The sequence below is a fragment of the Pelodiscus sinensis genome, chromosome 1, assembly GCF_052426305.1.
Source record: "Pelodiscus sinensis isolate ZL-2025 chromosome 1, ASM5242630v1, whole genome shotgun sequence".
NCBI classification, from domain to species: domain Eukaryota; kingdom Metazoa; phylum Chordata; order Testudines; family Trionychidae; genus Pelodiscus; species Pelodiscus sinensis.
This window is the reverse complement of record NC_143052.1, coordinates 94,990,801-95,017,204: the sequence shown is the minus strand read 5'-3', so window position 1 is coordinate 95,017,204 and position 26,404 is coordinate 94,990,801. Positions and strand designations below refer to the sequence as shown.

The window sequence follows — 26,404 nt, the reverse complement described above, 5'->3', positions numbered from 1 at the left end:
CCAGCCCTCCACTGCTCCCCAGGACCAGCCTGGCAGCTCCCAGGAGCCTGCCCGGGGCTGCAAAAGGCGGGTGCCCGCTTGGTCAAGTGCGGAGATCGTGGACCTCATCGAGGTTTGGGGGGAAGCCTCCAATGTCCACGATCTCCGCACTAGCCACAGGAACGCGGCCGTCTACGGACGCATGGCTGCCAGCCTGGCCACCAGGGGCCACCAGCGCAGCCGGGAGCAGGTCCGGTGCAAAATTAAGGACCTGCGGCAGTCCTACTCCCGGGCCTGCCAGCCAGGGGCTGACCCAGAGGTCTGCCCCCACTTCCACGCCCTGGACCGCCTCCTGGAGGCTCATGCCGTCCCTGCCCCCTGGGACGTGATAGACCCCGGGGCAGAGGGCCCGCTCCTGGAGACGGAGGTGGAGGAGGAGGGCTCTGAGAGCCAGGAGCCTGCCGCCAGCCTGCCCAGGACCCGGGACCCCTGAGGCACCCCACAGCTGCAGTGGGTAGGCGGCATCCCCCACCAGGCACACAGGCATGTCCACGTCCCCGACCCTGATGTGGCGGTCGGGGAAGAAGGTCCCGGCCTGCAGCCGCTGGCACACGGAGGAGTTGCGGTACACCCGGGCGTCGTGTGCTTTGCCGGACCAGCCCACATTAATGTCCGTGAACTGTCCCCGGTGGTCACACACGGCCTGCAGGATCACGGAGAAGTACCCCTTGCGGTTGACATACCAGGACGCCTGGTGTTCCGGGGCACGGATGGGGATGTGCGTCCCGTCGATGGCCCCCCCGCAGTTGGGGAAGCCGAGGGCGCCGAATCCCCGGATGACGGCGTCCGGGTCGGCGAGGCGGACCACTCTGCAGAGCAGCACCCGGTTGATGGCCTTGACCACCTGCGGAGAGAGACACCGCAAAGCGCCAATCAGTGGGGCGCCCAGGTGGCTGGGAGCGTTCGTGCCCTGGCAGTGCCCCGCGCCCCACTCCCGGTAGCAACCCCCCTGGCGGCGTGTAGTACGGCCGGGACAGCCCGACCCCTCCGGTGTGGGGCGCCTTCGCCTCTTTCCGCCCCCCCTTTGTCCCTGGGGCGGCCCATCCCCTTCTCGCAGCCCCCCCCCCCGGCTCGGTGGCCGACGAGCACCGTACCTGCATGAGCACCGCTCCAACGGTGGATCTCCCCATGCCGAACTGGTTCCCGACGGACCGGTAGCTGTCCGGTGTGGAGAGCTTCCAGAGGGCGATGGCCACCCGCTTCTGGAGGGGGATGGCGGGCCTCATGCGAGTGTCCCTTCTGCGCAGGGCAGGGGCGAGCCACTCGCAGAGCTCCAGGAAGGTGTCCCTCCTCATCCTGAAGTTCTGGGTCCACTGTCGGTCCTCCCAGCGCTCCAGAATGATGCGGTCCCACCAGTCGCTGCTGGTGTCCAGACGCCAGACGCGGCGGGGCACGCCGGTGCCGGGGCGCCGCCGCGGCTCCTCCACGGCCCCCAGGGCGGCCAGGCGGAGAGGCAGGGGGCTGACGTGCACCAGGTGGTGCCAGGCAGCCTCAAGCCATTGGTGGCAGGCTTGCAGCAGCAAGTCCAGAAAGTGCACCAGAAGGTGCAGGGCGAGCTGTGGCTCCATGTTGCCACCTGCGGCGGCCCCCCCGAAGGGAAGCACTGACACAGACGGGCACAGAGACCAACGCTTTGCTGTCCCTCGGCGAGGTTGGCAAGCAAGCAGGAAAAGCTGAGAACCGGCTGTCCGGGGGGGTCCCTTTAAGCTCGAGCCTCAGATAGCCTCAGACAGCAGCCACACAAAGCAACTACTGACCTGATGCCCTTCCAGAACCGGTTTCAGCTGCCCTTAAATGCCCCCCTGCATCCAATCAGTGTGGACGCGCTAGTTCGAATTAGCAAAATGCTAATTCGAACTAGTTTTTAGTTCTAGACGCATTAGTTCGAATTAGCTTAGTTCGAATTAACTAATTCGAACTAAGTTAGTTCGAATTAGCGCTGTAGTGTAGACGTACCCTGTTATAGTTCTTCATAGCCTCCTGTGGCAAGGAGTTCCACAGGTTGACTATTTGCTTTGTGAAGAAGAACTTTCGCTTATTAGTTTGAAGCCTGCTACCCATTCATTTCATTTGGTGTCCTCTAGTTCTTCTATTATGGGAACTAATGAAGAACTTTTCTTTATACACCTTCTCCACACCACTCATGATTTTATAGACCTCTATCATATCCCCCCTCAATCTCTTTTCCAAACTGAAAAGTCCCAGTCACTTTAGCCTCTCCTCATATGGGACCTGTTCCAAACCCCTGATCATCTTAGTTGCCCTTTTCGGAACCCTTTCCAAGGCCAAAATATCTTTTCTGGGGTGAGGAGATCACATCTGTACACAGTACTGAAGATGTGGGCGTACCATAGTTTGATACTTCCCCTCCTCCTTCTTCCCCTGGCTTCCCCCTTCCAGCTCCCTCCTGCCAGGTTTCCCCCTCCCCTCTCCCACCCTCTCTCTTCCCTTCTCCCACCTCCTTTTCCCAGTCTCCCCAGAGGTTAATCCCCACCACCACCCGCAGTTTTGTTAAATAAAGAGAGTTTCTATTTTTGAACACACGTGTCCTTTATTTTTTACATCAGGAAGGGGGGCTAGGGAGGGGTAAGTGGAAGGAGGTGAGGGAGGAATGGTGTACAAGCCCCCGATGGGGAGGACTGGGGTGGCTCTGCGGGCTCCTTGGGGTGGAAGCTCTCCTGCAGGGTCTCCTGGATCCTGACAGCCCCCGATTGACCCCCCCTCTCCCGGATGGCAGCCTGCGGCAAGTGCAGCCGGGCTGATGGCAGAGTGCTGTGATGTGCTGAGTGTGGGCACTCAGGGCACTCCAAGACAGGACTGCTTTGCTGTCCCTCATCGAGGTAGACAAGCAAGCAGGGAACCCTGAGAACTGTCTGTCCGGGGTGGGGGTTGGGTCCCTTTAAGCACAGCCCTTGGCTAGCCTGAGACAGCAGCTCTACACTCTACATTCTAACCTGATGCCCTGCCGGCACTGCTTCCGGCCAGCCTTAACTTTGGTTCAGGGTCCACTCAGTGTGGACATGCTATTTTGAATTAGCAAACCACTAATTCAAATTAGTTTTTAGGTCTAGATGCACTAGTTCGAATTAGCTTAGTTCAAATTAACTAATTCGAATTAAGTTAGTTCAAATTAATACTGTAGTGTAGACATACCCTAAAGTGCTACCAGACTATTTGCTGTTTTTTTAAGTTTATCCTGTATAGACTACGTGGGCTACCCTTCTGAAACCTTAGTTCTTGCTTGTTCCTTTCTACAAGGGAACACTGGCTCTGAACTGCCACCCAGTGATCAGACCTAGCAAAATCACCTCTCAATCCATGGGTGGATGTGTCAAGTCGGCTTATTGAGTCTGTGTGACTGGCTGACGAAGTGAAGAAAGGGCTGTTCTGAGTGTATGGTTGTGTTTTTTCTGTGATGGTAATTGGATGCTGCTAGGCCTGCATTGAGCAGTGTCATTCCTCCTTTAGATAATGTGAGCTCCGATAAACGTGTTTGTTTTTAAATGGGGAGATAAGTGAATTCATTGCTTTTGAAAGCCAGGGGCTGACAGCACTGCCTCAGGCCGACCAGAGTGGAGAGAGACGCTCTCCAAAGCATTTCCAGCCCAACTCATTCCTGACTTATTACACACCTTGCTATGCCAATCCTGAGCTTGTTGTGACTAGCGTAGGCCACATGTGCCAGTCTGTGCTTTGGTTTTGTTATTGTGTCTATGTAAGCAGTAGAATGAGACTGTAAAACCCCCATGTATGAGCAGCCCATGTACACAGGTGCCTGGATGCTTATCTACTCACTGTGCACCTCCAGCTTCCCTGCTTTCTGCTTTCCAGCTCATCTCTGTAGGCCTGGGTACTGTACACACACATAAGGTGACACCGCCTGGGCTATGAAGTGCTTCCAATGTAATTTAAGGCAAGGTTGTACAAATGTGAGACTAATTAAAGGCAGGAGGGAGGAACAGACCAATAGTAATATAAGTAAGCAGTTACCTAGACCAATGACGGGGGGCCAACAGAATTGCTGGGCCCATAGGAAAGGTGGGGGGCTGGTTCCATGGTCCTAGAAGAGGTGAGGCCCCCGGCAAAACGGCTGGAGCTAGCCTCCCTCTGCCAGCCCTTCGGTGCTGCCCGGGCTTTGGTGGTGAGGTTAAAGGCTTGGGGCTCTGGCTGCCACAGGCCCTTTTGAATCACTGGGCTGCAGGGCAGTAGTCCCCTTAACCTTCCTCCTCCCTGGGGACAGGCCTGGCCAGTGGTGCACATAACTAATCATTGGACCTTTTCCTTATTTATATGAATGAATAATTAACAGCAATTCTCACTGCGGCTCCAGCCGGCTCTCAGGCATGGGCAATTTCCTGTAGGCTGCCCCGAAGAGAGAGGTTTTATTGTGCACATCTCCTGGCCTCAAGCTACCAGAAATGCCCAGCCTCTATCTGCATAAAGCACAGGGCAGCATCCTTGGCTGGCAGCAGGCTCCGTTCTGACGGTGGTGGGTGCTCGTTGGAGGTTCTGCTTGCACCGCCCGGGCTCACATTGTGTGGCGCCAAACCCAAGGTGCTGTTCAAAGGCACTGAATGGCAGGCTCAGGCGCTGAGGCTTTCCAGTCAGAATGCTGAGGCACCAACACAAGCTCCATCACTAACTGGGCGCCTTGAGGGCTGCACTGAACTGGCACGTGGAGCCTCTTTGTGCATCAGCCCAGGCACGCAGTGTGAATGGTGGTGCTTTGCTACTTGGAAGCATGCTGGGTCTTGTGCCGCTCCATGTGGAAGCAGAAGGAAGCCTAATAGGAGACCTCTGTGACCTGCATTTTGGTCTCCCTTTTTAGTCAGTAAGCAGTTTTTGCCCCCCCACACACGGTGCCTTGGAACAGCCCAACCCCTGTAATGGTTAATGATTGAGGGTGGGAGAGTCCCACAGGTATTGCTAGTTATATTTTAACCTCTCCTTGCAAAACCCTGGAATTCTGCTGCAGTCCGCTCCCTCTGACCTAGTCCCACAGGCAAACAGCCCAACTTTGTGCCCAGAGTCAGAGGGCAAAATAATCAGCAGTTCCAAGCTTGTGGGTGTGGAGTGAGGCTGAGGCCAGGGGTGCTGGAATAATTTGTACATGGGGGTGCTGAGAGCCACTGAACCAAACTGTAAATCCTGGATATGATGGAAACCATTTCAATCTAGGGGGTGTGGCGGCCCCGTAGGACCCTTAGTTCCAGTATCTATGGTGGGACAGCTGGGGAAAGAGCGGGCGCCTCTCTCCTTGCAGACTCTTTGTGGCAAGTAGGCGTTCTGTGAGAAGCCAGCAGGAAGGTGCGAGCACTAGAAGCCCCTGGGTTCTCTGAGGAACTGTGTCAGACAGGACAGCCCTGAGCAGATCCCAAACTACCCCTGCCCCCCAAGCCTGGGATATGTGTTACTGTGTGACACCCCCTTGCCCACCACATTTCTTCAACAGAAATCAACAGATTCAGAATTACGAGAGGGAAGGAAATTGCCTCCCACTCTCAGCCCCTGATGGGGACCAGAGTTGCACCCTGATGCCGTATGGAGAGCGACTGGCCCCTTACAAATACCTGCAAGAGAGCCTTCCCACAAAGTGCCCACAGACAGATAGCTTTCTGCCTGGTTTGCATCTCACCAAGCCAGGTCCCCACGGAGCTTCCTGCTGTTCAGAACGGTGTACAGAATCCAGGGGGAGAGACAGACAAAGAGGCTGGCAGCCTTCAAAGTGCCGTCCATGATCATTCAGTCATGGGGGTGGGGGGTTTTCCTCTGCGCGCATGTGCATACATTCTCTCTCCACAGTGGAAACCCCATCCAGCCCTGCTATTTCCTAAATGCTAGCCCCAGTCTGCTGGACAGTCAGTCTCCTTGTTCATTCGGTCCCAGATTTCCTTTCTGCACCCCCACACGGCACACTTCAGTGGGCCTCTCCGCCCCCCACTCTCACCCCACGGGGATTCTGTGAGAACTGCTTCCATGGCTACTAAAGTCCCCTCACAGGCTGCTGCCCCCAAAGACTCTCCCTCCCTTTTCCTGGGAGAAGAGGCTTTGCCATTGTGTTTCTGCCGGCTGACTGCCCAGTTCTCTTCCTGCCACTGGTATCACTGACGCTCAGCCAGCACACCCATCGAGCCTGCACAGAGGTTTATTCTAAGCCGAGGCAGAGAAGGATTCCAGCTGGAGTGTGCTTCGCTTCTTTACCCTGGGCCTTCTAGGATTTGGTACCTTTGTTCTTCTCTCCATATTTCTGCTCCAAAGCTTTTTGCAGGTTAAGGTTTAGGGCATTTTTCTGATGCCATCGCCCTAGAAAGAAGACAAACTACAGTTCATTCACTGCTTCGTTCCTAATGATACCGCTCTCCCTGTGGGCCTGAAGGATTTCCACCTGCCTGTGGGAGTGCTCAGCCCTGGCTCAATGGCTCTTCTCCTGTGACAATACCCACCTTTAACCCATCAGCTCCCTTTCTTAATCTCTGAAGTGCATCAGTTGCCTGCTCACGTGACTGAAGACTTACCTAGCTCATCGGTTTTCCTTCCATGCCAATGCTTGGGGTCTCTGACTGCCCTTTGAATCACATCTGGTGTATAGGAATCCTTCATCAGGCTCTTACTCTCTAATGGGCCACCTGTAAGAAACAGGATGTGCAGGAATTGTTACCCTGAGCCACTCTGCTGCTGGCACCTGTGATGCATCCCCACCATCACAAAGGACAGAGAAAAGGGCTCTGAATGTGAAATTAGCATTTTCATTCAGATTTGACTTAGCCCTGTGTTCTGCTGGGGTCTGTGATCACTTGGGCTCTGTCCAGCGAATTCTTGCCCATTGTCTGCTAGGACTTCCTGTCCTTAGGTAGTGCAGGCCCATGGTGGGGCATCATTTTTAGTCATGGCCCAAGGCCTACTTTTCCCTCAAGCACCTATGTGTGGTCTCCCCACCTGCTCTGATGCCTGGGTGTAACTCACAAAGCCACCGATTCACCCTCTTAAATCCCTCCCTAAAAAATATCTGAGCCACCTCCAGACCACTCCCATCCAGCCCTTGCTAGGCAATAGCAAGTTGTGACTTCAGACTTGCTCAGCTCTTCTTGGCTTCATTGTTACCTCATTCTCCCAAGTCACCCGGGCTTGCTTTTGGTCACTGGCTGAGGCCAAGTCTGAGCTTCCTGTTGGGGATGGACTATTTTCATTGTTACCCGCCTATACAAAAGTCCTAACTCTCCACTGAGGTTCCTGCATGCTACGCCAGGCACATCACACAATAACCCCAATCCAACTCCTGGGGGCTTGTAGAGCCAGGGCCATAACAAGGGGAGGGAAAGCAGGGCACTCACTCTGGGAGCATCATAATGAGGGATGCAGAGGCGCAGTAAGTAAAAATAATCAGCTACAAAAGTAAAAAGAGTGACGCGTGCTAATCTAAGGACAGGGGGCACATAATTAATATTTTGCCCTGGGTGCAAAAAAACCTAGTTATGGCGCTACATAGAGCAGCAGGGGGAGGGGTGCCTGCAGAAAAGGCTCTCGGATACCAAGCTGGCAAGAGCAGTGTGAACACCTAGCTCACCAATCGGATTAGATCAGCAATCAGTTTAGACCAGCTAGAGGGATCGCGGAAGACTTGAGGCACGGAGGCTTGGGGAAGAGGCTTCAGACCAGAGTATCTGCAAAGGCCTCAAAGAGGAACAGGAATTACGATTTGAACTGGGGCTTTTAATGTGGGATGTTTGGTTGCAAAAGCTACCCGCTAGGCAGCTCTTGGATGGTGGAAAGATGGGTGGCTGCACTGGACCCTCATGTCTCACTGTTGCTGGTTGGAAAGAAGGAAGAGGGGAAGATAAAGAAAAGGAGGAATGGGCAAAAAAGGGACCCACCGCCATGCCTCATTTAACCCCCAGTTTTAACACTGTATCCTGCTAAAGGAGCATTCTGAATCCGAGGGGTGAGCAGAGGAGGAGTGGGAGGGAGGAGGTGTAGTTAAAGAGACACAAACACCATTGCAGGAGCCCAGGGCAGTGCAAATAGTACAGGGACAGCTGGAGGTAGAAATGAAGGGCCCCTCACCTTGGAAGATGTTTGACCTCAGATTGTAACCCAGTTCAAAATAATCAGCAAAGGGTGTGGTGGCCATGGGGTTCTCTGGTATTTTAGGTGTCAGGTTGCTGAGTCGTTTCTGCCCTTCAATCAAACCAGCCTCACACAGAGCTCGGCGTGCCTGGCAAGCACAAACATCATGGAGTCAGTCTTGCCCCATAAGCCCCATGTGCACCCAACTCCCTGGAGGCACCTCCAGCCCTCATTGCAGGCCCAAGATGTACCCTAATCCCCCCCGGCAAGCCCTGTTCCTGTATACCTCTGCCACCAGCATGAAACCTGATGATTCGGTGCACCCTAAATACACAGGCTAATTCACACCTGCTGTAAATGAGTGTAGCTTAGCTGAAATCAATAGAGTGTCATCTTCTTGCAACAAGTCTGAATACGGCCTGTGGGTGGGTGCTGCCCACCCACCCCAGCCTCAAGCCATCTAGCACTACAACACTATTGTTGTCTCTAATAGTCTTCACTTTCTGCTTCTTCGTTGTGAGTGTAAGGAGAGAGAGGGAATTTTCCCCTGGAGTAACTTCACCTGCCTCCAGTTGCAAAGTCCACATGCCTCCCCCTAAAAAACCCTCCTCCAGATGCCGTATTTGTAATCACTGAACCCTCCCCCAAAAGTTCCCTCTCCCTGCCTCCTGCACCACTTTTTCCACAACCTGCTCCTCGGTGACAAGATCCTCCACGATGCTGCTCCCGAACTTGTGTTTGATGTTAACTGGGATTATGCTGCTTTCCTTCTCCTGAAAGAGCTTCCCCTCGGCTTTCACGTCTTGCCCTATGGATGCTAAGGACTCCTTAGCACGTAAGCCATTCCGGAATTCCCTGGCTTCCTTATGGCTGGTGTTGGAGGTCTTTCGGAGAGATCCAGGCACCCTGAGTCCCAGCGGTCGATGTTGCCCTGCTCCTGGTTCTTTGCCACCTGAGTAGGCTTGGACATTTTCTGCCTCCTTCTGGGTGGACTTTGCAAGATGTAAGAGACTTCCTGTCCTCCCTCTTTGATGTTGCCCCACTGCCAGTTCCTTAGAACTTGAGACATCCCGGGCTGCTTCTCCTTCTCCGGTGAGATGATACCGTGCAGGAGTTTTGGGTCGGAGATTCTGTTTGCTATAACTTCTGGTGTAGAGATGCTGTGCAGAGGGGGACGCCTGGGATTTGACTTGAGGAGAACTTGTGGGTGTTCCACTCTCTATAGGGCTCTTGGAGACCTTCCAGGAGGTTCTACTGGAACTTTTCAAGGAGGTTCTCTTGCTGCTGGCCCTTGCCCCTGCCAGGATATGTTCCTTGTTGCCATCTTCAGGTTCCACTAAAAAAAGAAAGAAGGAAAAGCTCCACAGATTTGCCATCCTTTTGATAGAGGATGGTATTTTAAATGCAGCTGCCTATGCCTAAGGATGGCCCTGCTTGCATACACACACACGCCTGCAGCATAGGCATGTCTGTGAGTAGGGATATCAAAACGGTTAATCAGTTACATGCTAGAGCGTAAGTGGTTAACCATTTTAAATTAGTGCCTGCTTCATGGCCCACCACCTGGCCCTATCACAGCTGCAGTATTGGGATTCTGCTGACCCCATGAGCTCCCACCTACTCTCGGTCCTGCCTTAGCCACAAGGTCCCACCACGGCAGTGAGGTCCCACTGCCCAGCCCACTGGTCTCTCCATGGCCACAGCTGCTCTGGCTCAGCGCATCTAGCTGCCACTGGAGTTCACTGGCAAGGTAGCTAATCAGTTCACAAACCCATGTGGTCATCCTTTCGTACACATGTATATCTAATCAACACGTACTCATGCAAACAAGCAATCACACAGGAACCCAAATAGCGTGTAAAAGGATGGAGGAAAACTCCCATGGAATTTGGGAATTACGTCAGCAAGATTGAGTGCAAAGTTGTGGCTAGTGAACAAAGCAGCCATTCCATTGTGTCTCATACCTGATGAGCCATTGGCTAGTATAGACTCATGTTTTCCTGCAGCAGGTGAAAGGGAGGCTGAGGTCATAGGCACCTCCTTGAAAAAGAAACAAAGGCTGTATTAGGTAGGCAGAGAGCAGGAGCTCGGAATTTGGGTTGGGCCAGATGTTTATCAGAAGTTAGACAGAGCCCAACCAAACTGAGGGGATGCCACACCAGCTTAATATAGAATTTGCTGCACCTGATCAGTCTAGGAATTACCATGCCAGAGCAGCCGTTTGGTCCATCAATCCTCTGTCATAAAAAAAAAGCACTAGAGTATTCCACGGGAATGGTCCAAAAAGCTGCAGCCTGGAGTGTTGCATAATCAATCCCTATAGAATACTATTTGCCATGGAGAGAGGGCATTAACATTTTATTATTGCGTATATTAAAGTGGCACTTCAAGGACTCACCCAAGATTAGGACTGCGTTGTGGCAGATGCTGCACAAACACAGTGCGAGACTGCCCTTACTCCAAAGGGCTTAAGGTCTAACTAGACAAGACCGACAAAGATGGGGAGGGGACGTGACTAGGACTCCTTGCAATGCTGCACATAGGGAGGGAAATCCTTCTTGCACAGCGCAGTGATCATTATATGCTTTGTTCTGACCACCCTCACCCAAATTGTACTAGCTAATGCTATTTAGCCAGCCCTTTTGTTTAAAAAAACAGCTAGGCTACGTCTACACTGAAGGCTTCTTGCTCAAGAACTGTTTGGCGCAAGAGTTCTTGTGCAAAAGGTCTTCCACAAAAGCATGTCCACACTACCATGTACTTTTGCGCAAGAGATGTGCTTTTGTGCAAGAGGGTCCATGGCAGTGTGGATGCTCTTTTGTGCAAGAAAGCTCTGATGGCCATTTTAGCCATAGGGGTTTCTTGCTCAAGAAAATCATGTTGCCTGTTTACACTGCCTTCTTGCGCAAGAGCTCTTGCGCAAGGGGGCTTATTCCTCATGGGGAAAGGAATAACTCTGTTATTCCTGTTTTCTGATGCTGTACTGTAAATTTACTTGTGCAAGAACGCACATGCAGTGTAGACACACGGCAAGTTTTTGCGCAAGACAAGCTGTTCCTGCGTGAAAAGCCTGCAGTGTAGACATAGCCCTAGTGTATTTTACTCTGAGCCCTGCAATGGCAGCACACTCCCCAGTCTGACTGCCTTCTGCAGGGAGAGTGTCTAGGTAGCTGCCGAAGTCAGATCCCACCCACACATTTTAACTTGTGTCCTTGCTCTTCTCTGCCTGCTACTAATCTTACACCTTGGATAGCCAAACCTGAATGCGGGTTCATGGGGCACTGTTCCAACTCTCGTGAAGTCCCTGCCTGGACTGGTTGCAATTGACTTTCTGGCCATTAGATCAGGCCCTGAGTGAAGGCACATGATCACCCCATAGCACAGAATTACATTCTTTTCTGAATTATTTTCAATCCCTTTTAAGAACAGCCAAGCATTTTAATTGTATTTTTAACAGACTGCAGGACTTTACATTACCAAATGGATCTGCCCCACTTGGTACCAATGTTAACTCCTGCCTCCCACCTAGGACTAAATCAAGCTACCACCATTATTGTTTCCATGTTTATGGGCTGAAGATGGTTTGTTTCCCAGCTCTGCAGGTCTCCCAGTTGTGGGTCACCCTTTGACTCAGAAGGCTTGAAGTATTGCCTCCCTTGCTTTCCTTTGGTCACAAAGCAATTAACTTAGTCACTCGGAGGGTACGTCTAAACTACATGCCTCCGTCGACGGAGGCATGTAGATTAGCCAGATCGGCAGAGGGAAATGAAGCCGCGATTAAAATAATCGCAGCTTCATTTAAATTTAAATGGCTGCCCGGCTCTGCCGATCAGCTGTTTGTCGGCAGATCGGGGCAGTCTGGACGCGACACGCCGACAAAGAAGCCTTTCTTGATCGGCACAGGTATGCCTCGTGAAACCAGGTTTACCTGTGCCGATCAAGAAAGGCTTCTTTGTCAGCGCGTCGCGTCAAGACTGCCCCAATCTGCCGACAAACAGCTGATCGGCAGAGCGGGGCAGCCATTTAAATTTAAATGAAGCCGCAATTATTTTAATCGCGACTTCATTTCCCTCTGCCGATCTGGCTAATCTACATGCCTCCGTCGACGGAGGCATGTAGTCTAGACACGCCCTGATTGCTCCAGCTTCTGATAAGCTGAGTGACTTTACAGTTCACAGGCAGATCCTCTTTTCTGGGATGTGGACTAATTGCATTATCATTATTGCTACTTAGTATTTTTCTTACAGCAGCTCCTAGAGGTTACATTCTTTTCTGAATTATTTTCAATCCCTTTTGAGAACACCCAAGCATTTTAATTGTATTTTTAACAGATTGCAGGACTCTACGTTACCCCACTCAGGGGTGGGGAACCATGAATAGTGGCCTTCCTTCACCTCAGTGGACCACAGCAGCCCGCAGCCCACTGGGGTGCCACCTGCAGCCCCCAGACCTCCTGTCCACCCCCATCCACCTCTCACATATTGGGATACTGGAGCCCCACACTTACCTGCTCCTCCCCCTCTCTCCCAGCCCTTTCGGAGCCTCTCTCCCAGAGTTTGAACAGCCGCGAACAGCTGATTTGCAGCATTCTGAGAGGAAGGGGGAGGAACGGGGACAGAGCCCGAATCAGGTGATTTATGGTCCCCTCCTGCTGGAATGGAGGGGGAGGAGCAAGAAAATGCAGGGCTTCGGTGCCTCAGAGCCTGAAGCGCGTGGGGGAGAGGCAGCCGGGGGTCCGCAGGCCACAGGTCGCCCACAACTACTCTAACTGAACTGAAGGCCCCATTCACAAATCAATAGCTCTTGAGACCAGAAGAGAACATTAGAGCGTCTCGTCTGACTTCCTATATAGCACAAGCCACAGACTTTCATCCAGTGACTCCTACACGGAGCACATTGTGCTCAGCATGTCCACACATATATATCATAAAAAACAACTCCTGGCCAAAGAGCTATACAATCACCAAACCATTTTCTCTGCCTTTTCCTGAAGACAATTACTAGCACAGTTCCTCCGGTATTTTCACTGTGTCCCGGCTCTCCTGTCATTCTGGCTCCCATTGACCAAGGAGAAAGAAGCGAGTTGTCTCTATGGAGCTAAAAAACTAACCTTCTCAGGCTGCTGAAGGTACTGCTGTGCCATTCTTACAACGCCTCTGGCTGGGAAAAGCACTATTATTATTACAGATGAACTATACACCTGCCAGAAGTGGCCTGGTATCTCCTGCCAAATGGGGCTCAGTATCAGCTGCCAGAGGTGACCAAGAATAGCCCCGCACGCCTGCCACATGTGGCCTGGACGGGCATAAAAAAGATAGTGCGATCAATGTGCTGGCTCAGGCCTGACAAGCACTGTGGCAGCACCTATGAAATGGTGTCTTTGATTGGCTCATCCTGTCTTTGTTTTGTGTGTCTGTCTGAGTTTCTTTGTGTCTGAAGGGAGGTGGCAATTGGGCTCAGCTTCCAGGAGGCTCAGAGGTGAAGCTTTTCTCATAAATGTCTCGCTCACCTGTTCCATGGTCTCAGTTGAGATGACAAAGTGATTCTTCTAACCAGGCAGGTCCTGCTGAACTCCAGAAGTGCAGGCAAAGAGGTGGAACTGAGAGCAAGCTTCAGGGATGGTTGCTAGGGAACAACCCTCCCCATCTGTGAGCTGTAGTTACCATGGGAACCAAAATAAACAAGGCACAGTTGGGTGTTATCTTTGGGGATGAAAAAAGTTCGTGTCTCAGAAAGATCACAGGCCCTCGTGTGTGGGGTTCCTTGGTGGCTCTCATAATAAAATAATAACAATTGATAGGACTTGGCACTTCTACTGCATCTTCCACCCAAACATTCCTCAGACACTTCCCCAGGAGAGAAATGTCATTACCTCCCTTTTACAGACTAGGAAAAGTAGGTTAAGTGATTTGCCCAAGGCCACACAATGAATCCATGGCAAAGCCAGAACTAGACCCTGTCATGCTTGATGCCTAGCCCTATGCTTTCACCCCATTTCTTTGGGGGCGTTGGTAACTTGGTTTCAGTAGTTCCCAATCCAGCTGGGATTTCTCAAAACCTCTCATGGGACAGTGTAACTTTCCCCCTGCATAACGTGGCTATTCTTCCTTCAGATGCACAGAGTAGCATCACAGCATGGCGAGCTCCCCAATTCACTGGGGAGGATAAGAGGCACACACAGATGCACAATCAGAAGGCAGAACTTTTATTCAGAGGCATAATTAAAAAAGGAAGATAGCCTGAAAGCCTATGATTTGGTCTTACAAAACTGGACTAGCTACAACACAGAGAGAATGCAATGCTGCCCCTGCCCTCGTTCCCAGTTCCCCTGAACAAAGACCGTTGACAAACCCCACTCCCAATGAATGCTAACGGACTGCGATGCAGCCTCTGTCCCTTTATGCCTTATTGCGCTTCCACTCAGAGAGCTTGTGCTCTGGCGGGGCTCGACGGAACCACTCTGACCAGGATCCGTCATAGATGGCCACATCTGGCTTGCCACAGAGGTACGCCGCCAGGGCAATGTGGCACGCTGTGATCCCTTTACGGCACGTGGCAATGAGTGGCTGCGAGAGGTCCACCTTCTTCTCCTGGAACATGCTCCGAATCTCCTCTGGGCTCTTCTCGAAGCCAGCTTCAGTGAGGAATTCAAAGAAGGGCATGTTCAGTGAGCCAGGGATGTGACCTGGGTCAAGCCCTAAAACACCCCCCAAGAGAGAAAAAAGAACGTGTGAGGAGAACATTCAAAGAGACATCCCATAACAAAACACTAAATCCCTTCAGGAGAATGCTTCACAAGCTGAGATGACACTGGGGGTACAGAGTGACAAGCTGGAAGCTACAGAAGTAAAAGCCTTGGCTAAGGCTAAATTCTCAAAGATATTTAGGTGTATCAATTGCAATGGGAGTTAGGCACCTAACTTCCTTAGAGAATCTGGGCCTAAGAATTTTCATGGCCAGAGGTACCATGACTGCTGAGATTCAAGATCAGACTAGAGCAGATATGTGTGGGACTGGCGTAAATAGAAACTCAACAAAATAGGTAAAAAGAGGATCAGGTTGGAAGATCCAGTAGCCTCTACCATTTACTATATGGGTTAAATTATGTAGAGGTACATGTGCTTATGTCAGTGGTGAAAATCTGGCTCCAAGAGTTAATGAAATTATCGCTGCTGCCAGCTATGTTGGGTGGGGTTATGTGAACATTAAGAAGCCAGGACTATCATGAAAACTGTTTTGAGCCCAGCTTTTGGGTGTGTCACACTCAGATGGTTTCCTAGAGAAGGGAGAAAATTGTCAGGCCTTGAGCATTTAGGGTCACCACTGACTAGTCAGTTACAGTGGGGTCAAAGTGAGTGGAGAACTTTTGTAGCTTTTTAAATCCACTCCATTTCAGTATAAATAAGAGTCAGACTTTCTGCTGGTGTAAACTATTTCAGGGAAATTCTGCTAATTTGTGCCAGCTGAGAAGGCTTCAAAAATGATGAATGAGATTTGAAATGTTTCGCTGAAACACACAGCAAACACCGTGGCTACGTCTACACTGGCCCCAAATTCCGGAAAAGGGATGCAAAGCAGGTAAGTCAGCATAAGGAAATCCGCGGGGAATTTAAATATCCCCCGTGGATTTAAATAAACATGGCCGCCACTTTTTTTCCAGCTTGGGGAAAAGCCGGAAAAAAGCGTCTAGACTGGCGCGATCCTCCGGAATAAAGCCCTTTTCCGGAGGATCTCTTATTCCTCAGGTAGGAATTCAGGTAGGATTCTTCAGGTAGGATTCAGGTAGGAATAAGAGATCCTCCGGAAAAGGGCTTTATTCCGGAGGATCGCGCCAGTCTAGACGCTTTTTTCCGGCTTTTCCCCAAGCCGGAAAAAAAGCGGCGGCCATGTTTATTTAAATCCACGGGGGATATTTAAATCCCCCGCGGATTTCCCTATGCTGACTTACCTGCTTTGCATCCCTTTTCTGGAATTTGGGGCCAGTGTAGACGTAGCCCGTCACAAGCCTGTTCCAAAGCCCACTGAAGTCAATGAGAGTCTTTCCATTGTTTTTAATGGGCTTTGGATTCAGCCCTATAAGAGTAGGAGACTTTAAACACTGGCTTGAAACAATTCACCAGTGACAGAGACAGGTTTACATTTCTAAAGAGCCTGGAAGAGACAAGTCATGGGACAATCAGATAAATGAGAACCTAAGTCTTAAAGACAGATTGGCACCAACGCCCAAAACAGTGGGATGGTCCTGATGGCCATAGATTTGTCCCCCCTCTTACAAAGCCAGATTAAAGAGTTACCAATTAATTTCAGGCCTCACAATACCATGACCATGTATCATAATGCAGCATCACAATGTTGTGTCTATATGTGATGATGATGCAGTTTCATCACTCATGGATGCAGCATCATAAGGGGATGCTGCAAAGTCTGTAATTTGTTATTTTGTCCCACAGGTAAAACTTGAGGGCTGGGAGGCAGAATCTATAACAATGCTAGGTCTCTTTGGAAGGCTGCTCAGTGATTGTGTGATAACCCACTGCTCCAGACGGACATTATTCGTCTCATTTGCTTCTCGATTTGTCTCCTCTGAGCGCCTTAGAAACTGGCTCCAGCTCCCAGCAGTATCCACACACTTCCCTTGGAAACAATCTCAGCATTCCCTGGCAGGTGCTGAGCTGAGAATAATTTTCACTCCTAGCTTTTTTTTGTAAATTATGCTGCTGCTTCATTCCTTCGGTGTCTCCAGACCCAAACCCACAGGTTGCTTACATTGCAAAGATTTGATTTATTTTTATTTACGTTTTTTATTATTAAAAGCATATCCATCAGAGCAGGCTCAGTGTGCATTCACATCTAACAAAAATAACATAAAGTGAGTTAATCAAATGCTAGCTGAATACAGACACTCAATCATCAAGGTGCCATAAAGCATAGAAATGTCCTCTGAGTTCCATCCCTCTCTCCTACCCGGGTCTTTCAGGGTGAACAGAAAACAGTCGGTGGAGAGCAAGGAACAATGGAATTCAGGAGGATGGGAAGAGCAAGAGGGCAGAGGAGTCAGAGAACACAAGGGATGAGGCTGTAGATCAGCAGGAGAAAAACAAGGTGGCAGGGATCTGGGCAGTAATTCCTAACAAACAACTTATTGGGAAAGTTGACTCTCTTTTTCTGCTGCCTGACAAGAAACTGAGAGACTCTCTCATGTATTTATTCACAAGTTTTTCATTAAATGACTCTTGCTGGGCAGATGGTTTGTGCCTAATATTTTAAATGTGACATGGCTTATAATGTAGTCATTTATTTATTTGATTATGGTAGCACTGGGAGCACCCACCCAAGATTGGAACCCATTGTGCTAGATGTTATTTCAAAATAGGTAGAAAAAGAAACCCCTGGGTACGTCTAGACTACAGGCTTCTGTCGACAAAGAGCATCTGGACTACATTCAGGTCTGTCAACAAAGCAAGCTGCTTTGTCGACATGGTAGTGTAGACGCAAAGGACAGTTTACATGCAGTAACACCTTCTGTTGACAGAACTCTGTTGACAGAAAGCGTTATGCCTCGTAAAATGAGGTTTAGCAGCGTCGACAAAACTGCTGAGTTCTGTCGACGTTATGTCAACAGAACTCAGCGGTAGTGTAGACGCAGGTATAGTTTTGTCGACAAAAGTGGACTTTTGTCGACAAAACCCTGTTGTCTAGACACACCTCCTCTGTCCCCAAGCAACTTACAACTTGAACAGATCATAGGTGGGAGAATCATAGAATACTAAAAAGACTTTGAGAGGTCATCAAGTCCAGTCCTCTGCCCTCACAGCAGGACCAAGCACCTACTAGAACATTCTTGACAGATGCCTATCTAACCTGCTCTTGAATATCTCCAGAGATGGAGATTCCATAACCTCCTTAGGCAATTTATTCCACTGTTTAATCACCCTGATCACTAGGAAATTTTTCCTCTGGCCAACCTAAATCCCGCACTTCATTAGCAATTTCGGTCATCCTCATTAGCCTCCGTAGTTCCAACTAGGGGGCTAGCGTAGACGTACCCTAAGTTTCATGGTCTCGTGACCTTGATTGGATGACGGTGGCAAAGAGCCTAGTGCCTATAAAGGGGAATGAGGAAATGAGCAACAACCGTGCCGTAATTAATTAGTTGCTGCCCACCCTGAGGGAGTAGAGTTAAAATGGTCAGGTGATAGCTTAATGAACACATAGGCCTTATAAAAGGATTGAGAGCGCTCACTGTGCTGGTGGAAACTCAGGGGCTACTTCTACACTGAAGGCTTTTTATTGCGCAAGAACTGTTTTGTGCAAGAGTTCTTGTGCAAAAGGTCTTCCACAAGAGTGAGTCCACACTGCCATGTGCTTTTGCGCAAGAGATGTGCTTTTGTGCAAGAGCGTCCATGGCAGTATGGATGCTCTCTTGCGCAAGAAAGCTCTGATGGCCATTTTAGCCATAGGGGTTTCTTGCGCAAGAAAATCATGTTGCCTGTCTACACTGCCCTCTTGTGGAAGAGCTCTTGCGCAAGGGGGCTTATTCCTCGTGGGGAGAGGAATAACTCTTCCAGAAGAAGCCATGTTTTCTGACGCTGTACTGTAAATTTACTTGCGCAAGAATGTGCATGCAGTGCAGACACCTGGCAAGTTTTTGCGCAAGAACAGCTGTTCTTGTGCAAAAAGCCTGCAGTGTAGACATAGCCAGGGAGTGGATAGGCCTTGCCTCTATGGAAGGCCCAAAGCTAGCTGCCTAGCTGAGGCTAGGAAAGGATGCAAGGAACAGAATCCAAAAGGGGTCAGAGAAGAGTATTTCAGGGGGAATCAGCCTGAGGGTAGAGTACACTATGCCAGAGCCATAAAAACTGGCACAGGTAGCCCAGAGGAGGGTTGGGAAGAGAGTCTTGGCTGAAGAACTGCTCCTGAAAGGCAGAATACCCTTTTTTGTTTGTGGGATATTTTAGCTGGTTTTTGCTACTCTGTGATTTGGACAAAGGGCTCCGCCACCTCTCCAGAACAGATGGAGGTATGGAGAACTGAGGAAATCCACCCTGGCAAAGGGAACTGAGGTGGGGACTGCTGGCAGTGCCACACTTTGGGACTGTTGGGTGGCTACTCCCTAGGGCAATGACCTATGTAATCAGCCAACCACAACATTCATTTCAGATTGCATATCCGAGTGTAAATTCTGCATTTTACAATATGCAGTTTGCATTTGGGGTGGTAATTGATTTGAAAACAGCTTTTAGCAGCTTACTGAGCGCACACTGCTGTGGGCGTGTTCCTGGAAGTCTCCTCTGCTGGGATACATGCACAAACACAAAAGGGGCACCCATGCTCCTGGGGAACTAATTCAAACGTAAAAATGAACAGTCACTGAAATGCTGGAGTTCTTGCAGCATTTGCTGGCCAGTGACAACTCCCTACTTCCACTCCAAGAGTGTGGAATCCACGTGCCACCAGCAAGGGGTATTTTGTATGGCATTTCAGATTGAATTTCAACCTCTGCTTTAGTGAACTAAAATACAATCCCAGCTGTTAATACACTTAAAAAGGGAACTAACCACGAGCACATCTCATGATTTTTTCACTCCTCTAACCCCTGTCATGCCGTACCTCCTCTTCCATCCTCATCTGACCTTGTGTTTCGTTTAAATCCCAGTCCTGTCATTGGTTCTACAAATGTGGACCCTTCAAACCATATACAGCCCCACCAAAGTCAATGGAGCTCCGGTGGGGTTCAGGGGTCTGCCTGCAGGGATTTCACTGGAGGATCAGGACCTTAGCCAGTAATCTTTTGGGGGCAAGCCCAGTGCTTAATTTGTAATGAAAAGATTCTGGGACTCACGCAGTGGTTTTGGGTTTTTTTTAACTTTCATGACTGATGCAGCAAACTCAGAGGTGCTGGGCTCTGAACTGCAAAGCTCTGGCACAAATGAAGCACTGGACAGGCGTCTCTCGTGCTTTCTAACTGTAAAACCCCTGGAACACATATGGTGCTCTAGAAATAAGAATGACAACAATCTGGGTGCACACATACAATATGGAGTGAAGACAGGCTGTCTGCTGGGTGTTCAGAAATCAGAAGAGAGAATTAAAAAAATCCTGGGATTTAAAAGGATCTCGTGTTTTTAAAAAAGAGTGATTCTGTAGCGCCTTAGAGACTAACAAAACTCTCTATATTTATCTAGATAGTATCATGAGCCTTCATGGGCAAAATCCACTTCTTCAGATGAGCAGAATGGAGAAAAAAGTGAGGGGTTGTTTTGTGCTATGTGAACTCTTTGATTTAGCAATAAGGGAGTTTGCCTTTAACTTCCAACGGAGCAAGATTCCATTCCAGGCATGCTTCTATAGAAACTCCAGGCACAATGTTCCCTGCCCCCGCCATGGTTGAGAAAGTTACTGTTGTACAAGCAGTTTGTCAGGGAAAGGGAAGGGGGGAGGGGGAGCAAATGAGACCCTGAGACAGAGTTTGGGACTCTCTCTTTTCAAAATGTTTGGATTTTTGGTAAGGATCCAAAGGACAACGATACAGTCAATCAAGTTCTCTGCTGATTAGGGAACTGGATTTATTCACCAAGGGAAAACAGATCTCTCAAATTACAAGGAAAAATGAGCTGTGTTTACAGCCGCTTGGCCTTTTGCTGGTATGTATAAGGAAGGCAAAGTGCAAGTATAAAAACCAATCATGTGCATCTGTTAACATTAGATAAGGAGGCCCTATTCTCCCACATCTGCAGTATGATTAACTCTATAAGGGGCAGTAGGACACAGGAGACAAGCACTGACTTCAGGGAATATTGTGACAGGATCTAAACTTCACAGTTACCTGCTTTTATAACAGATCCAAAGATTTAAACACCCCCGAATTCTGAATGGGTCAGATCTGTTTGTTGAAATTTAGGCCCTGTTAGTGTGCATGTCAGTGAGGAGAGGGGTGTATTAGTGTAACCTGATACACTACTGCAAAGTGTATTTGTTAGCAGGCAGGAGAAGTAGTGCCTGAGCAAACCTCCACCTGAAAGAGACGCCATGTACTGCTCCTACCTTCATTCCCTGGTTCTGGTTCTGTCCCCCGGTACCTCCCCTCAGACCTGGAATCCACCACCTGGAACCGCTTGGATTCCATGTTCTCTACCATGTCTGCATAGGTCTTCAGCAGGGACCTGTCCAGGGTGGCTTTAAACACTGCTGGCTCTGGCTTGCTGATCTCTGATGTCACAGGGTGACCATCCTTCACCCAGTTCTTGAACCCGCCGTTCAGCACGGAGACTGTTCTGTGCCCGAAGACTCGGAACATCCACCAGGCTCGGGGGGCATAGAAGCTCCCCAAGTCATCCCCATCATACACCACTACATGTGTGTCATTGCTGATCCCCAGGTGCCCAACGTAGTCGGCGAAATGCGCCTCACTGGGCAGCATGAGCTCATAGGGCGACGTCTTGTCTTTACACTCCTCAATATCAAAAAATGAGGCGCCTGGTATATGCCGGTCTCGGAACTCCTGCAGGGCATCCCTCTCCCCAGGAGAATACCAGGATGCATCTAGCACCCGCAGGCTGGGCCCAATCCGGTTGGCCCGGACACATTCTGAGAGCCACTTGGTGGAGACCAGAGCTCTGTACAGTACTTGCTGCACCATTGTGTCCAAGACTGTTTGTGTAGTGAACTGAGAGCTTAGCACTCTGTGTGCGAACAGGAACTGTACCACCAGAAGGGAGGGAGGTGATATGGGGAGGAGCCAAACCTACTGGAATCCCAGCCTCTGGTGTCTGGTTCTCAACCAATCAGCTGGTTGGATTGAGACAGCTCTAAAAACTCCACCCTCCTCTTTTCCCTCCTCCTCTTCTCCCCGCAGCTGTCAGGTCCAGAATAGTTTTGCAAGAGACTGGCAGATTTGCTCCTTATTCCTTATCCCATGCTGCCAGCTCCTTACTTAAAAGCCAAAATCATTTTTAAAACATATCAATGTAAACATAAAGTTTTAGAAATGTTATCAAATTAATGTGATGGACTGTGATAAAAAATTAAATTAGTAACTAGTACTGGCTGTATATGACAAACATTCCAGATCACCCCAAAGTGACTCGTCCTGTGACCATCAAACTTTTACGAAAGAGCTGGGGCCTGGGACATGCCACCACCCAAAGGTGGGGGCAGCCGTGAAGTTCAGATCCAGATACAACCTTCCCTAACATCTGGAGGTGTTTGTCTCCTGTGTCCTGAATGGAGGGTGAATAAGAAACTGGGGTTTTGATTGATTCTACATGACAAAATATGTTTTGAGTCACCTCAAGTATCACATCCCTGTAATAGTTATTTCATTATGAAGAGACGAGGAAATGCTATTCCCAGAAGTGACCCTTTAGTTTTGGTCTTACAACTATATTACTGCAATTTATTTTGTGTTCTCTTCGTTAGTGAACATACGATATGCAGGTAAAAAAATCAACAAAAAGCAATATTCAGTCAATGTGTTGTACATCAAGCTGTGATGTTATTGAATAAATTATCTGATAGTTACAAATGAAGAAATCTGTCGGAACTTTGTTTTGATGTCAGAGGAAGTAGAAAATTAGCTAAATGTATCAAAATTCATTTAATTGGATTACAGATATAAAACATTTCTTATGATTAGCGTTTCATCTTTTGCTCATTCCACAACAATAATACGAACATGCTACTTGGGCACAGTTGGCTCCCAAAAAAATCATGTTTATTACTTGCAAACATAGGAGCTCACCTAGGTTAATATTATCCTGCTGCTCTGAGTGGTTTCTTATGGCTTCTAAAACACAGAAAACAGGGAGCACCATTAGAATGCTCACAAACTACTACAGGAGGCAACCAGACAACTCTCCAACACCACATTTTACAAACCTCTCTCCTCTGATCCCACCTCGGAATACCAAAAGAAACTACACTGTCTCCTTAAAAGCCTCCCTACAGCTACCCGGGAACAAATCCACACAGAAACACCTTCTGACCCCCAACCAGGATTGTTCTATCTGCTTCCCCAAATCCATAAACCTGGACACCCTGGACGTCCCATCATCTCAGGTATCGGCACGCTCACTACTGGTTTATCCAGCTATGTAGACTCTCTTCTCAAACCCTACGCAACCAACACTCCCAGCTATCTCCGAGATACTACTGACTTTCCTAAGGAAACTACAAAACATCAATAACCTCCCCGATAACACCATCCTTGCCACCATGGACGTAGAAGCTCTATACACCAACATCCCACATGAAGACGGATTACAAGAAATTAGAAACAGTATCCCAGAGGACACCACTGCCAATCTGACAGCATACCTATGTAACTTTGTTTTCACCCACAATTATTTCCAGTTTGAGAACAACTTATACCTCCAGATCAGCGGCACAGCCATGGGTACATGCATGGCCCCACAGTACGCTAATATCTTTATGGCTGACTTAGAACGTTTCCTCAACTCCCGTCCCCTTTTACCCCTTCTCTACTTACGCTACATCGATGACATCTTTATGATCTGGACTCATGGCCAAGAAACACTGGAGACATTCCACAGAGATTTTAACAACCTACACCCCACCATCACACTCAGCCTGGACAATTCCACTCGAGAGATCCATTTCCTGGACACCACAGTACAAATCAGCAATGGAAAATTAGACACCACTCTCTACAGAAAACCCACTGACTCATACAGTTACCTACATGCCTCCAGCTCCTATCCAGAACACACCATACGATCCATCATCTATAGCCAAGCCCTTTGATACAACCGCATCTGCTCTATTCCCACTGACAGAGACCAGAAATTTCAGGATCTCTACCAAGCATTTATAAACCTCAGCTACCCACCCGGAAAAATAAAAAGCAAATTGAAAGAGCCAGACGAATACCTAGAAACCATCTACTTCAAGACAGACCCAAGAAAACCAACAAGAGAACACCACTTGTCATCACCTACAGCCCCCAACTTAAACCTGTCCAACACATTATGGCTGTATCTACATTGGCACCCTTTTCCGGAAAAGGGATGCTAATGAGACCAGTAGGAATTGCAAATGCCGCGGGGGATTTAAATATCCCCCGCAGCATTTGCATGAACATGGCTGCCGCTTTTTTCCGGCTCGGGGTTTTGCCGGAGAAAAGCGCCAGTCTAGACGGGATCTTGCGGAAAGTAAGCCGTTTTCCAGAAGGTCCCTTATTCCTACTTTAAAATCAGGAATAAGGGACCTTTCGGAAACGGCTTTATTTTCCGAAAGATCCCTGTCTATACTAGCGCTTTTTTCCGGCAAAGCCCCGAGCTGGAAAAAAGCGGCAGCCACATTTATACAAATGAAGCGGGGAAAATTTAAATTCCCGCTTCATTTGCAATTCTGACTTGTCTCATCTGCATCCCTTTTCCGGAAAAGGGGTGCAGTGTAGACACAGCCCAAGAGGCTCTGGGAGACAGACCCATAGTCTCCTATAGACAACCACCTAACCTCAAGATGATTCTTACCAACAACCACAGAACATACCACACTAATACCAACCCTGGTACCTTCCCTTGCAACAAACCCCATTGCCAGCTTTGTCCACATATTCACTCTGCTAATACCATTACTGGACCTAACCAAGTGAGTTATAAGATCAAGAACACATATTCCTGCTCATCCAAAAACATGATCTTGGTAACTAATTGACCATTCATTATCACTGGGAAATAGGTCAATGGAGGGATGATAGGAGTTATTACAGAGAACTTTCTGGGTGTCTGGCTGGTGAGTCTTGCCCACATGCTCAGGGTTTAGCTGATCGCCATATTTGGGGTCGGGACGGAATTTTCCTCCAGGGTAGACTGGCAGAGACCCTGGAGGTTTTTCGCCTTCCTCTGTAGCATGGGGTACAGATCACAGCTGGAGGATTCTCTGCATCTTGGGGTCTTCAAAGTATTTGAAGGCTTCAATATCTGAGATATAGGTGAGAGGATTATTCTAGGAGGGGTGTGTGAGATTCTGTGGCCTGTACTGTGCAGGGGGTCAGACTAGATGATCATAATGGTCCCTTCTGACAAAGTCTATGAGTCTATGAGTCTATGAGAAATATAATTTATGCTATCATGTGCCAAAAGTGTCCGTCTGCTATGTACATTGGACAAACATCTCAGACACTTCGCCAAAGAATCAATGCCCACAAAACAGATATTAGACAGGATCACAAAGAAAAAACAGTTTCTTGCCATTTCATCCAGAAAGGACATTGTCTCAATGACTTGATTACCTGCATCCTGCTTCAAAGACCTTTTAAGACTACACTTGAAAGAGAATCCTCTGAACTTTCATTCATGCTTAAATTCAACACCTTACAACTAAGCTTAAACAAAGACATCAATTATCTTACCCATTACAAAGATAGCTTCCTTAATTATCACCTCTAATATCATTAGCTCACAGACATTTACCTTCCCCCCCCTCGCATCCTCCTTCTGTTCTGAAATTTGATTTGTCCTTTTCATATGTGTTCATTTTTTTTAATTGTATCCTTTGGTATATATGGTTGTGACAATTTTCTTCCACTATTTGATCTGAGGAAGTGGGTCTGGCCCATGAAAGCTCATCACCTAATAAACCACCTTGTTAGTCTTTAAAGTGCTACATAGTCCTGTTTTTTGTTTCAGCTACACCAGACTAACACGGCTAAACTACTTACAGGAATCCATGCAGCTGAATCAGCCAGTGTCTTGAGAGTTATTATGAAACTTATGCAACAAAGCAATGTGGCTGGTACATTTTAATGTACTTTGTGGGACTGGATTCTTTATCTACACTTAATTTCCTTTTTAATTCCAAAATTCCATCATAGAAATGCCAGCGTTCAGTTTGACCAAGTTTGTGGAAACATACAAAATGGTTCCCAATGTTTTACGATGTCCTAACAACTCTGTACCTATAATTACACCAATTTTGCTTTAATAAATTTTACTATTTATGCAAATCATTTTGATGCTCTCTACTAATCAATATTTCATATATTTTAAATATTAATGCTACATTCAAGTTACACAGAAAAGAGCAACAGATAATGAGCTCTTCTGAAGTAGAGGCAATTCATTTTTGTCTGAATAGTCTGTGAATGGAATTTGAAAAGACATGGGTCACTGCTTTGATTTGACCACCAAAATGCATCTTGTTTTCTTTCAAGTTACCTGCTATCATGCACAGAAATCTCTGGTGCAAACAGCCAAGGGTTGCATTTTGAATCTTTCTATGATCATATTGAATGCAAGTGTAATGAACTTGATGTACAGGCAGTCCCCGGGTTACGTAC

The 26,404-nt window shown here is 48.6% G+C and overlaps 2 protein-coding genes across 4 annotated transcripts; both read right to left on the bottom strand.

Annotated features, from left to right (window-relative positions):
• Positions 1 to 6,168: 6,168 nt before the first annotated feature.
• CIMIP4 (ciliary microtubule inner protein 4) lies at positions 6,169 to 13,763 on the bottom strand. Of its 3 annotated transcripts, none has more exons than XM_006133798.5 (6): positions 13,613 to 13,763; positions 10,068 to 10,143; positions 8,793 to 9,439; positions 8,101 to 8,251; positions 6,555 to 6,665; positions 6,169 to 6,342 (listed from the first exon to the last, which is right to left on the bottom strand). In XM_006133798.5, exons 1-6 carry the CDS (start codon positions 13,619 to 13,621, stop codon positions 6,251 to 6,253), a joined length of 1,086 nt encoding a protein of 361 aa, XP_006133860.3. In that variant the 5' UTR covers positions 13,622 to 13,763; the 3' UTR covers positions 6,169 to 6,250. The 3 variants fall into 3 exon arrangements, with proteins under 3 accessions (XP_006133860.3, XP_025045780.3, XP_025045781.3); XM_025189995.3 differs by lacking the exon at positions 13,613 to 13,763 and adding an exon at positions 13,214 to 13,425; XM_025189996.3 differs by lacking the exon at positions 13,613 to 13,763 and adding an exon at positions 12,611 to 12,706.
• A 524-nt stretch (positions 13,764 to 14,287) lies between these two features.
• TST (thiosulfate sulfurtransferase) lies at positions 14,288 to 21,805 on the bottom strand. The gene is made up of 2 exons (XM_006133797.4): positions 21,148 to 21,805; positions 14,288 to 14,800 (listed from the first exon to the last, which is right to left on the bottom strand). Exons 1-2 carry the CDS (start codon positions 21,740 to 21,742, stop codon positions 14,502 to 14,504), a joined length of 894 nt encoding a protein of 297 aa, XP_006133859.1. The 5' UTR covers positions 21,743 to 21,805; the 3' UTR covers positions 14,288 to 14,501.
• Positions 21,806 to 26,404: the final 4,599 nt, after the last annotated feature.